Source organism: Dendrobates tinctorius, unplaced genomic scaffold, assembly GCF_039654945.1.
Source record: "Dendrobates tinctorius isolate UK_male_01 unplaced genomic scaffold, ASM3965494v1 ptg000203l, whole genome shotgun sequence".
Classification (NCBI taxonomy): Eukaryota; Metazoa; Chordata; class Amphibia; order Anura; family Dendrobatidae; genus Dendrobates; species Dendrobates tinctorius.
In genome coordinates, this window is record NW_027361870.1 from 8931434 (window position 1) to 8943794 (window position 12361).

Here is a 12361-nt window from a genome sequence, read left to right on the forward strand (position 1 = left end):
CCACTGTTTTGGCGCATCAGGGGCTTTCCAAACGCGACATGGTGTCCGATCTCAATTCCAGCCAAAAAAGTAAAATGGCGCTGCTTCCCTTCCGAGCTCTGCCATGAGCCCAAATAGTCGTTTACACCCACATATGGGGTATCAGCATACTCAGGATAAATTGAACAATAACGTTTAGGGTCCTGTTACCCATGGGAAAATAATAATTGGGGGTGAAAAGATCATTTTTGTGGAAAAAATGATTTTTTAATTGTATGGCTGTACCTTATAAATTTCTGTGAAGCCCTTGTGGGTTCAAAGTTCTCACCACATATTTAGAGAAGTTCCTTGGGGGGTCTAGTTTCCAAAATGGGGTCACTTGTGGGGGGTTTCCACTGTTTAGGCACATCAGGGGCTCTCCAAACGTGACATGTCGTCCGATCTGAATTCCAGCCAATTTTGCATTGAAATAGTCAGACGGCGCTCCTTCCCTTCTGAGCTCTGCCATGCGCCTAAACAGTGGTTCCCCCCACATATCAGGTACTTGCGTACACGGGACAAATTGCACAATAACTTTTGCAGTCCAATTTCTCCTGTTACCCTTGGTAAAATAAAAAAAAATTGGACCTGAAGTAATTTTTTGGTGGGAAAAAAAGTTAAATGTTACATTTTTTTTTAAACATTCAAAAAATTCCTGTGAAGCACCTGAAGGGTTAATAATCTTCTTGAATGTGGTTTTGAGTACCTTGAGGGGTGCAGTTTTTAGAATGGTGTCACTTTTGGGTATTTTATATCATATAGACCCCTCAAATTGACTTCAAATGTGATGTGGTCCGTAAAAATAAAATGTTGTAAAAATGAGAAATCAATGGTCAACTTTTAACCCTTATAACTTCCTAACAAAAAAAAATTTAGGTTCCAAAATTGTGCTGATGTAAAGTAAACATATGTGAAATGTTACTTAAGTTTATTGTGTGCCATATCTCTGTGATTTTAAAGGCATAAAAATTCAAAGTTGGAAAATTGAGAAATTTTCAAAATTTTCGCCGAATTTCCTTTTTTCACAAATAAACGCAAGTTATTTGAATGAAATTTTACCAGTAACATGAAGCACAATATGTCACGAGAAAACAGTGTCAGAATCAGTGGGATCCATGGAAGCGTTTCAGAGTTATTACCTCATAAAGGGACAGTGGTCAGAATTGTAAAAATTGGCTCGGTCATGAACGTGCAAACCACCGTTGGGGTAAAGGGGTTAATAATATTTCAGTGCTGGAGTGGTGTTACTAATGTAAATTCTCTGGCTCTGGTATATTTGCCAGCCTCCTTCGTCTTTGTGTTATCGGCTGAGCTGTGAAGTCGGTAAGCCAAACCTCTCCCACTTAGTCTTCTCAATTTCCCTGACTCTTACTCCCAACACCCTCATACATGACTCATGTTTAAGTGATAAATATACTGTAGTAATCAGGTTTTTACTCACCATTATGACACAATAATCAAGCTATTTACCATATATACTCGAGTATAAGCTGAGATTTTCAGCCAATTTTTTTTTAGGCTGAATGTGCCCCTCTCGGCTTATACTCGAGTCATTGTCCCAGGGGGTAGGCGGGGGAGAGGGAGAGCAAGAGCCGGCGGCTGTCAGATCATACTCACCACCTCCTGGCGTGGTGTCTGCACTTCCTTCTCCGATGGTCTCCGGTGCCGCATCTCTTCCTGTGTTTAGCGGTCACGTGGTACCGCTCATTAAGGTAATGAATATACATGCATATTCATTACTTTAATGAGCGGTACCATGTGAACGCTGAACACTGGAAGGAGCTGCCGGTGCCGGAGACCATCGGAGAAGCAAGAAATGCAGAGACCGCGTCAGGAGGGGGTGAGTAGGACTGAGGGAGCCATTAAATATTCACCTGTCTCTGTTCCACCACTGCGTGCTGCTCTGTCATCCGCATCCCCTGGCTGTGACGGTCAGGTCAGAGGGCGCGATGACGTGTTTAGTGCGTGCCCTCTGTCTGAACCGTCACTACCGAGACTCGGAAGACAGAGCAGCGTGTGGCGGTGGAATGGGGACAGGTGAATATCGCAGGTGTCAGGGCCCTGAGCCAGCGGCGACACTGGCACCTGGCCTCCATAGCACGCTGGTGTCCCCGCCTGCTCAGGACACGGGCACCTGGCCCCAAGCAACGAGAGGTTAGTATTTAATTTTTTTAATCGCAGCAGCAGCATCATCATATCGGGCATATATATCTATGTAGCATCTTATGGGGCCATCAACCTTTATCCAGCATCTTATGGGGCCATCAACCTTTATGGAGCAGCATATGGGGCATGTTATTCTATGGAGCATCTTATGGGGCCATCATTAACCTTTTATGCAGCATTATATGGGGCATATTTTAATATGGATCTTCTTATGGGGCCATTATTAACCTTTGTGCAGCATTATATGGGGCATATTTTTGGTATGGAGCATCTTAGGGGTCCCTTCATGAACTTTTTGGGACATTATATGGTGGTATTTTGTATGGAGCACGTTATGAGGCCCATCATGAACTGTATGGAGCATTATATGGGGCTCCTGATTCAATATGGATATTCAAAAACATTTAACCTACTGATGTCTCAATTAATTTTACTTTTATTGGTATCTATTTTTATTTTTTAAATTTATCCGTAGCTGCTGCATTTCCCACCGTAGGCTTATCCTCGAGGTCAATAAGTTTTCCCAGTTTTTTGTGGCAAAATTAGGGGCATCGGCTTATACTCGGGTCGGCTTATACTCTAGCAGTTCTGATATGAGTGCAGACATTCCTTCCCAGTGCCTTTTTCCTCTGATCGGTAGAGGAGGAGCTTCAAAATACAGCGTGAGCGCTCAGCTGTGATCAGAAGTATAAAGTTTACCTCCTGTCACTGATGTTGGCTGATGGGATTACAGCTCTCATCTGACACCTGCTGCTGCTAATAACAGTGACAGCAGGAGTGGCTGATGGTTATGTTCATTAGCTGGCTCCTGCACTGTAAATAAGTTAAAAAGAAAACTGCAACCCTCAGCTGTCAGCTTCAGCAAAGCTGGTTATCAAGAATAGAGAGGTCCCCACGCCGTATTTTTTAATTATTTAAATATGTAATTTAAATAACGTGGGATACCTCCATTTTTGACAACCAGCCTTGCTAAAACAGACAGCTGGGGGCTGGTATTCTCAGGCTGGAAAGGGGTCATGGATATTGGCCCCCCCAACCTACACATAGCAGCCCGCAGCCACCCAGAAAAGGCACACTTGTTAGATGCACCAATTCTGGTGCTTTGCCTGGCCCTTCCCACTTGCCCTGTAGCAGTGGAAAGTGGGGTTCGTATTTGTGGGGTTGATGTCACCTTTGTATAGTCCAGTGACATCAAGCCTACGGCTTAGTAATGGAGAGGCATCTATAAGACACCCATCCATTACTAATCCTATAGTTGTATTGTAAATAAACACGCAGCCAGAATAAAATGCATTATTAGAAATAAAATAAAACACACTTTTACTTTTTATTTAAAAATAACACATGCAGTTATACTCACCTCATGCCTAATTCCACCGAAGCCCTCGTTCTCCTGTAATAGAACTAAAATAAAACAACAATATACCATACCTGTTTGTCCTTCTGTCCCACGCCGTAATCCCCTGTCTGGGGGATAAACCGTTTTCAACCTGGATGGTGCCAAGATGCAACCATCCAGGATGAGAACCACTGATGACTGAACTGCTGCGAGCGCAGCCTGAGTGACCGGAGGTGACGTCACTGAGGCTGTGTTCCCAGCCGGGCTGAACAGCCGCGAACGCTGTGAGATCCCTGCTAGCACCTTAATAGTTTTTCGGGTTCGCCCATCTTTACTACTGAGTATGTGCATAAAGTCATCTCAACTGGAAAGCCCAGATTCTTAGATCAGGAGCAGAAAAACATTTACAGCACATACTGCTTTGAACTACTTAAAACAATCTGGCAATACTCTGGTCATACTATTTCTCGGTCTCTTAATGCCATATTGATCAACGTTGTGAATGTATTAGATATTTTTTTTTTTAAATGTGACCGTATAAACTCATGAGTGTAAATTGCTGCTTATAAGCATATCCATCTTTGCGGAATGATGGCTGAGCTGAAAAAAGAGATAAGGCCTCTTGATGACAAGGTGACAAAACAAATCTCTGACAATAACAACAGTTAGGCAGCAAATGTTGGGTTTTTTTTTCTTACTTTTCCTTTTGCACTGACCTATCCCGAGATGGGCACCCTATGATGACCACATTTAAAAAATATAATGGGTCACTATATTCTGTTGTGTGTGATCTGTTTGTTATATGGTGCTACCCAGTGTTTGCTTTGTTAACAAGTCGGTTGAGAGAGTTGCGATGCTTTGACATTAGAGCTAATGGTGTCATACGTGTATGCTCTAGTTCAAACTTGAAAGCAACTGTGGTTAGAAGAGACTGATGGCAACAAGTTTCTTTACAAAAATGTTATATATATAGCTAGAAGTACACTCTTTTTCCATTTTAGTGATCATGCTGCTTCTGTGGTTCAAAACAAAAGCAAAAAACACAAATATCCTAAAATAAAAAATAAAAAAATAAACTGCAAATAATGCATAAAGGTAATGTGGTTCTGTCTCCTCGATCCTTGTTCACATTCACGTCACTTGGCAAGTGGAAAGGTTTTAAATACTAGAGTTAGGACTGTCCCACAAGGGTTGCCTTGACTTGACGGGTTATTATTATTACCTTTATGCATTATTTGCAGTTTATTTTTTTATTTTTTATCTTGGGATATTTGTGTTTTTTGTTTTCTCTGTGTAATGGTCGTGTTTATATGCACTTACATTGTGCATACACATTAACTTACTTTCTCAGTTCAGACTCCAGTTTTTGTTTTTTTGTTTTTTTTCTGTGGTTCAAGAAGATTAAGGGCTCATTTGGAAGTCAATATTTTTCACGTAAAAGAAAAACGGACTGATTATTCTAATCGGAGTGTGGTCCAATGTTTTCTTCTGCATGTTGTTTGCACTTTTTTAAACTCCATCCACGTGTATTTTACTGTAAATTCTTCTCCTGCACAAATCTGAACCTGACACAGATGATCACGGTTTTGGGTTCCAGGTGCAAACCTTTTTAAAAAATAATGATTCTGTCTTTAATTTTCTTTGATTTCTTCTCCTCTGACTTCTGATGCAGAGCGTGACAAATACTCAGTGACTTATTCGTTGCCAACATTGAAGACACAATATAAATTCCCTCTTGCTTTTGGCTCGGTGCTTGATTTTAACTCAGCAGAAAAACCAATCTTCTAAATGCTTGTAATATCTATAAAGTCTCCCCAGACAGAACCTCCAAGAACCAGCTCACCGCGGCCTCTCCGTACATGCATTGACTGTGCATCGTAATAAAGGTTCGGCGAAAGCGCTAAACACTTTCTGATCATTGACTTGATGTGAGTTGTTTGCCTTAGATGTTCTTGTTTCTGACACGTCGGAGTACTGCACTTGAAGATCTTTCCGATATTCTTTGTGGTCGTTCGTATATTTTGCAGAGGTACTTTGATATTCTTACTTGTTTAGGTACAGGACTTTGTGCAGGTTATTCTCTTTGCGCATACTTTAGTATCAAATTATTAGCTTTTTTTCTGGCCACTAGTATAGAAGAACATATCCCACTTTCATATCCATATGAAAAATGTACATTACATGCGCTTTTCATGTGGTTTTTATACATTAAATTGAATACGAAAAAAACGCTGAATGAATTTTCATGCTTCTGACTTAAAAAAAAAAAAAACAAAAAAAAAAAAACTGCAAGGAAAAATTACATATGATTGAAATTTTAGAAATGTCATTTATTTTGCTGCTCTTTTAAAACAGATTTCTTTGTGCATAGAAAAATGCAGCAAAATCGCTGTGTGAAGAAGCCCGTTATTGTACAGCATCTTCTGTATGGCCCCGAAGTTAGTCTGTCTATGAAGTCCTGCGAGAGCCTCGGGTTTCATAGAAATATATAGAAGAATGACTCTCGGTCCACAGACAAGATGCTGCATGGTTTGGACAGTCATAATACAAGTAACCTATTACTGGGAACGGAACGGATATGTCAGCAATAGTCCAGTAAGCAAGTAACGCGGCTTCAGGAGACCCTCTGTTTTTAGAGGAATTTTTATTTCCCTGAAACATTTATTTATTTTTATTCTTTTTATTGTCTTTTGATTGGACAATGCCTAGTTTGGAGCAGACTTCATCCAAATCCAATTCAAAGAAATGACATGCACTTTTTTTTTTTTTTTTTTTTATTTTTTATTCCACCGAGCATTATTCAAAACCTCTTCAGGACAAAAAAATGCTCAAAAATACCCCTTGTATGAACATCAAAGATGGTTTCCCATAGAAGTGGGATAAGTAAGAGTTTTCCATGTGTTTTTTTAAGCCATTTTGAGGAGGATTTTGGATCAGATGCCCTTATAGAAAAAAAAACAAAAAACACTGTGAACATTTCCCAAAAAGAAGCTTCTTTTACATTTACCGTGTTTTTGCGGCCCCAATAGATCTCTTTGGGGCCGTAAAATTGGCCGGCAATAATCCCACAGTGTACCGTGTGCCATACGGCCGAGAGGGTCGTATTTGCGGCTGTGAAAAAAGATCGAGCCTGCTCGATCTTTTTCACGCCTTGCGGACACTGCCCCCATTGAAAATCAATGGGGCTGCAAAAACAACAGATGTTTGTTTTTGCTGTGCACCGTCACTTCCAATTTTGCGGAACGCCTGTTTTTTTCCCCAATACTTTTTCCATATTATTGGAAACCTGAAAAACGGCTATCCGCAAGTTTTTTGCGGTCCGTTATTGCGGCAGACCGTGAAAAATGCGGCAATACGGCCCGCAATAACGGTGTAAAAGAACCCTAACCTGCACTACCTTTTATCTGATGTACCATACAAACAGAGGCTAAGACACCAATTTTTCAGAGTGCCTCTTCAAGTCAGTCGGTGTAAACTGGACCAACTCCAACTCCTAAAATATTTAATATATTGGGTACAGTAGCACAATGCAGGACGTGCTGTAAATGTTTTCATAATAATTTGGGAAAGTTATGAAAACGTCCTATAAATGTCTGTTTTGTTCCTGATCTAAGGATCTCTGCTTTTAGGGGACGTGAATCTGTGCTGCACTTTATGCTCAGTGGGGCCAGTGCTGTGGGGTTAGGGGTCAGGGAAATTGGCTTACCACTCTACAGTCCTGGTTAGGATCACGACTACTAGCAACCAGCTTACTGTCACTAGATCAGTGATTGTAACTATGGATACTGAAGGTCCTGCAATGCCTACACATCAGGAAAGAGACAAAGTGAATCAGAAGAACTATACCACATTTCTAATTGGAGGTACTTGCTAATATTTTTACACCTACTACAGATTGGGATAGGATTTTGGAGATGGGAATTACCCCTTTAATGCTTATTAAGTTGGATGTTCAACTTTATAATAGCATATTAGGCTCTTGATCCGCCAGCTGTACAGTCTACTTCAAAAGAAGTCCCTCAAATGTTTTCTTCACACTAGCGTTTCCTGGAGCTGCGGAGAGATGCGCACGGCCGCTGTGAAGCTCTGCCCACGCCCCCACCTCCGGTCAGCTCCACCTATGAGCGCATGACGCTGCATGCGACCCGCGTACCCTATCTTTAGCATTGGGGACGCAGACTGTGCGCAGGTAAGCGTTTGCCAGCACATGCGTCCTTTTGGCGGTGCACCGACCCGCGCCAAACGCACCGTGTTGCACTTTGGTGCGATTGGCGCACCGTCAAAAGAATGCATGCGCCGGCAAACGCATACCTGCGCACAGCCTGCGTCCCCAATGCTAAAGATAGGGTATGCAAGTCGCATGCAGCGTCATGTGCCCATAGGTGGAGCTGACCGGAGGAGGTGCGGTCATGGGCGGTGCTTCACGGCGGCCGTGTGCATCCCTCTGCAGCTCCAGGAAACGATAGTGTGAAAGTAGCCTTAAAGAGACTCTTAAGCGTGTGGTATAACATACAGTAGCTGTCATCTCAGATATCACCTATAACTTTTTAGATGTTGGAAGTGGATGAATAACATTGGCAACAATTGCGCTATTGCAGCTATTAGACTGTGTTCAGATGTTGTGTTTTTTGCTGCATATTTCTGCTGTTTTTTAATGAAAGTTATATTAATATCCGCTTTTTACAGTACCAGCAAAAGCTGTGAAATTTCGGAAATCGCTTGTTTTTTTTCCTGACTGAATTGGAAAACTGCTGCTTTTTTGAAAACTGCAGCGTGTCAGTTTTTGCAGCATTTTTCACCCATAGAAAACAATGAATAAGTGTAATAATGCTGCTATCAATTTTTGCAGTGTTTTTGGTGAAAAGAAAAACACAATTACAGCAGGATATGAAACCTATTTCTTTTATTAATTTTTTAGTACAATTTTATTTAGAGAAGTGTTTACAGAAACAATGCCTGACCATCTCTGTGCCCTACCAGTGTGTGAATGTGAACAATGTATTATCCACTCAGTGCTCTAGCAGTGTGTTAGGTAAACAATGCCCGACCAATTCATCTTCTCCCACTCTTTTACATTTGCAATTATGCATGTTTTTCATGAACTCATGTAACCTTAATTCATGGCTGTGCTTGAAAATCCACCTTTTTTGTTCAGAATAGTCAGTATTTTTTTCAAACCTAAAAAACTTTTTCCCTTAAATAATGGGATCAAATTGCCCTGTTTTCCAAAAATCGTGTATAGTTTCACATACGGTACATCTTTGCATTGGTGGCCTAACAACCTTTATTGCATATGCTTGCAAGGTGGAAGCAAAGCTGAACTTTAGGATCCTGAAATATGCAGCAAGAAAAGTGTTGAAAAGGCAGCAAAATCTGTGTTTTGTCTGCAGCATTTTTCTGCCAAGAGATCAGGCTTTTCTGCAGTAAAAAAACAACAACCTGTGAGCATAGCCTTGATTTGATTAAGTCAGTGCATGATTTTTCTAACAGCTGTGTCTTCCACAGGAACTGCGTCAATGCCACCCTGTCTTAGACCTCCTTCACACGTCCTGATATTTCCGGTACTGGAAAAACTTGTACCGGAAATATCCATGTCTGTGTGTGTCATACATTTGGCCAACCGTGTTCCGCATCAGTATCTCACGTACTGGCACCTGAGAAAAGCCAGCGCAATTCACGCTGTTCTCAGGCGCCAAGTGCTGAAGACCGCTCACATCATTGTTGCCTTCTCTCCCTGCGATCAACATGAGCAGGGGACACTGTTGAGATTTGTATTCAGCCCTCACTGTCTACATTGAGTTTAAAATGAAGAATATAATTTAAAAAACACATTATACTTACCTCAACACCTAATCCCCTGAAGCCATTGTCCTCTGTAAAGAAAAAAAAAAAAAAAATCCCTCACCTGAAATTGAAGGAATCCATAGTGTCCCACGCTGTAATCCATCTGTGGGACATTTGCTTATCAGCATGAGCTACGATTGGTAGTTTTTTTTTTTTTGGTTATTTGCAGTGATTTATATTAAAACTAATTAATTTTTTTTGCGTAAATAAATATCTTTCTCAAATTTTTTTTTTGTACTTTTTTTTTTTTTTTTCTTGTCCAGCAAACTCTTATAAATGTCCTCTTTTTTATTTCCCTACAGCGATTGGTTTCGCGCTCTCTAGGTGTAAATCCTGATGATCTATCTGATCCAGTGAAAGTAACAATACCTCGCTATGTTCTTTGTGGACAAGGAAAAGATGAACACTATGAGTTTGAAATAAAGGTAATTGTAACTGTTGTGTTCATCCTTATAAATCATTATCATTTTTGTATAAATCGGCATGTAATTATGTAATCTATTGTATGTTTAGAGAAAACGTGTAATCTTTCCTTCAAACAAAATTTGCCTTTTTTCCAAGTGTAAAGGCTTTGTTCCATTTGCACAACAGCAGCAGATATTGATTCACAATGAGCATAGCTTCATAACGGTACAGGTTGATTTAAAATAGGTGTGATTGACCTTGGAGTTGCATTGTGTTTTTTCAGTGTTCCCTTAATTTTTTTGAGCAATGTATATATGTTAGGCGCAACATTTCTTGCTGAACTACATCAAATACTTCGTTACAGTTCCCTAATGAGTGGTGGTCGTTTTTTCTTGTGTTAATAGACACATTCTTAAAGTTTAAACTTATAACTATTATTGTTTTCCTACTTTGGTTGCTGTGAAATTCTTATTTAGTTTTTTTTTTTATTCTAGTCTGGTCATGTAATAACATAGGTTATTGCTTGAGTGGCATACTGACCCAATGGAGGTGGAACCCCATTGTGTTAAAGGGAACCTGTCATGTTGAAAATGGTATCTGATTTGCAGGCAGGAGGTTATAGAGAAGGAAGAGCTTATCAGATTTATATACACACTTGGAAGGAACATTTTCAGTAAACTTTGCACGTTATTAATTGAAATCGTTGGTGCTTCTATGCATAGAGTCCAGTGGATGGTCAATAACGCTTTTAACCTGCACGAGCACAGTATGTAAAATAGGGGTCAGGTCACTGAAAATGCAGTGACCTGTCATTTAAGCCTACAAGGGTTATGATGAGGCCACAGCACCACATAAAGCCAGAAGCACGAGAATCTCATTAACGGAAGACGGCAAGTAAAGATTAAACAACAACCACAAAACGGATTTCATCACCAGGTATCATTTTAACCAGTGTAACAGCGCCAGCTAAGTAGTTGGCAAAACACTGATGACCGGCTCGCTTTAATCATTGATCAGCCTTTTTAATATATTACATTACCTTACTTGCTTCCATATATCTTAAATACCATGCTGAAAATGCTGGCTTTTCTGCCTAGTTCATGCTTTCTTACTAGTTGACTTGAACTACAGGTCTAGCTAAGATCTCTGCTCCATGAGTTTCTGTGCTCCCATCAACCCCATGGCCAGACACTACTCCCTTTGTGAGCCAGGGGGAAGGGTAGCAGATAACCTCACTCTTTAAAGAAAATATGCCACCAGAAAAGATGACTAACAGCAGGCCCCAATTCAGAGTGAGTGTTAGGCAGTGCCAGGGGAAATGGTAGAGCCGCCGCTCTCTCTAATCAAAGCGGTGACTGAACCTGCGCTGGCGCTGCCATTGTGGCTGAAATCCAAACGCTGCCGCAGGGAATTAAGTTCATTTTCTCACCATAGCGACTAGTTAAATGAGGGCATTTGGCAAGTTAATAACGCTTTTAACCTGCAGATTAACCGCATATCTGCCGGTTAATAGCATTTTTTTTCTGGTGACTGGTTCCCTTTAAGGGCAGGTGCAGACGACCATATTTTTGGTCCAAGTGCATTCCAACTCACACCAATATTATTTTATGGGTCTGTACACATGTCTGACTTTTTTCCTCAGAGTCTGTCCCAGCATGAATTATTTACATAAGATATTCGGATCGCACTAAGCCATACAAGTCAGTGAATCTGTGGAAAGCATTGCAACTCAGATGGATGACATCAGTGTGGTGCAATTTTCAGAGACTGACAAGATGGAGATTCCCCCTCCCCCCCCCATTCTCTTGTCATCCGAGAAAACTAGATTACACAGATCAGAGTCTGATTATTATAACCAGACCAATTTTCTCAGGTTAGAGAAAATATGGTTGTGCGACCCTAGCCTAAGTCTAGACCTGCAGTATAAATCCGCTACTAAGGTTAGTTTCACACTAGCGTTCTTGGGCGCAGCGCAGGGCCGTCACTAAGCCCCACCCTGGCCACGCCCCTCCAGTCAGTTCCTCCTCTGATCGCATGAGGCTTGTCTGATTTTGCTGGCGCTGCGCCCAGAGCACAAACATGCAACATAGCGCCAGCAAAATCAGACCAGCGCACGATCAGCGTATCCAACACTAAATATAGGATACGCTGATCGCATGCAGCCTCCTGCGATCAGAGGAGGAACTGACCGGAGGGGGCGCAGCCGGGGATGGGGCTTAGCGGCGGCCCTGCGCTGCGCACAAGAACGCTAGTGTGAAACTAGCTTAAGACACAATTAACTAGGCAGACAAGCCAGGACTTTCAGCTTGGTATTAAATTTAGAAGGAAGCAAAATTAGGTGCCAGCTATGTTTTTCTCTGAAATGCTTTGGTGTTTCAGAGAAAGCATAGATTGAAATGCTGGACAGGAGCTAAAAGGTCTCTCCCAGTAACCTAGAGTGGAGTGGAAGAAAGTAGACAAGGGCGATGCAGAACTAGTCACGTTCCTCCTTATTGTCCCTAGGCGTCTCTTCGATCTGTTTTCTCTGAAACGCCGGGTGTTTCAGGAAAAAATATACCTGACTGCGATCGTACAGCCAGACTCTGATCC

At 41.3% G+C, this 12361-nt stretch overlaps 1 protein-coding gene across 4 annotated transcripts in view; it reads left to right on the forward strand.

Moving 5' to 3' along the window:
* KIF16B (kinesin family member 16B) overlaps positions 1-12361 on the forward strand; it is a 538624-nt gene that overhangs the window by 303973 nt on the left and 222290 nt on the right. For all 4 annotated transcript variants that reach the window (XM_073553806.1, XM_073553804.1, XM_073553805.1 and 1 more), the window contains one exon: positions 9670-9792. In XM_073553806.1, coding sequence (XP_073409907.1) covers positions 9670-9792 — 123 coding nt within the window. The remainder of the gene's footprint in view (positions 1-9669; positions 9793-12361) is intronic.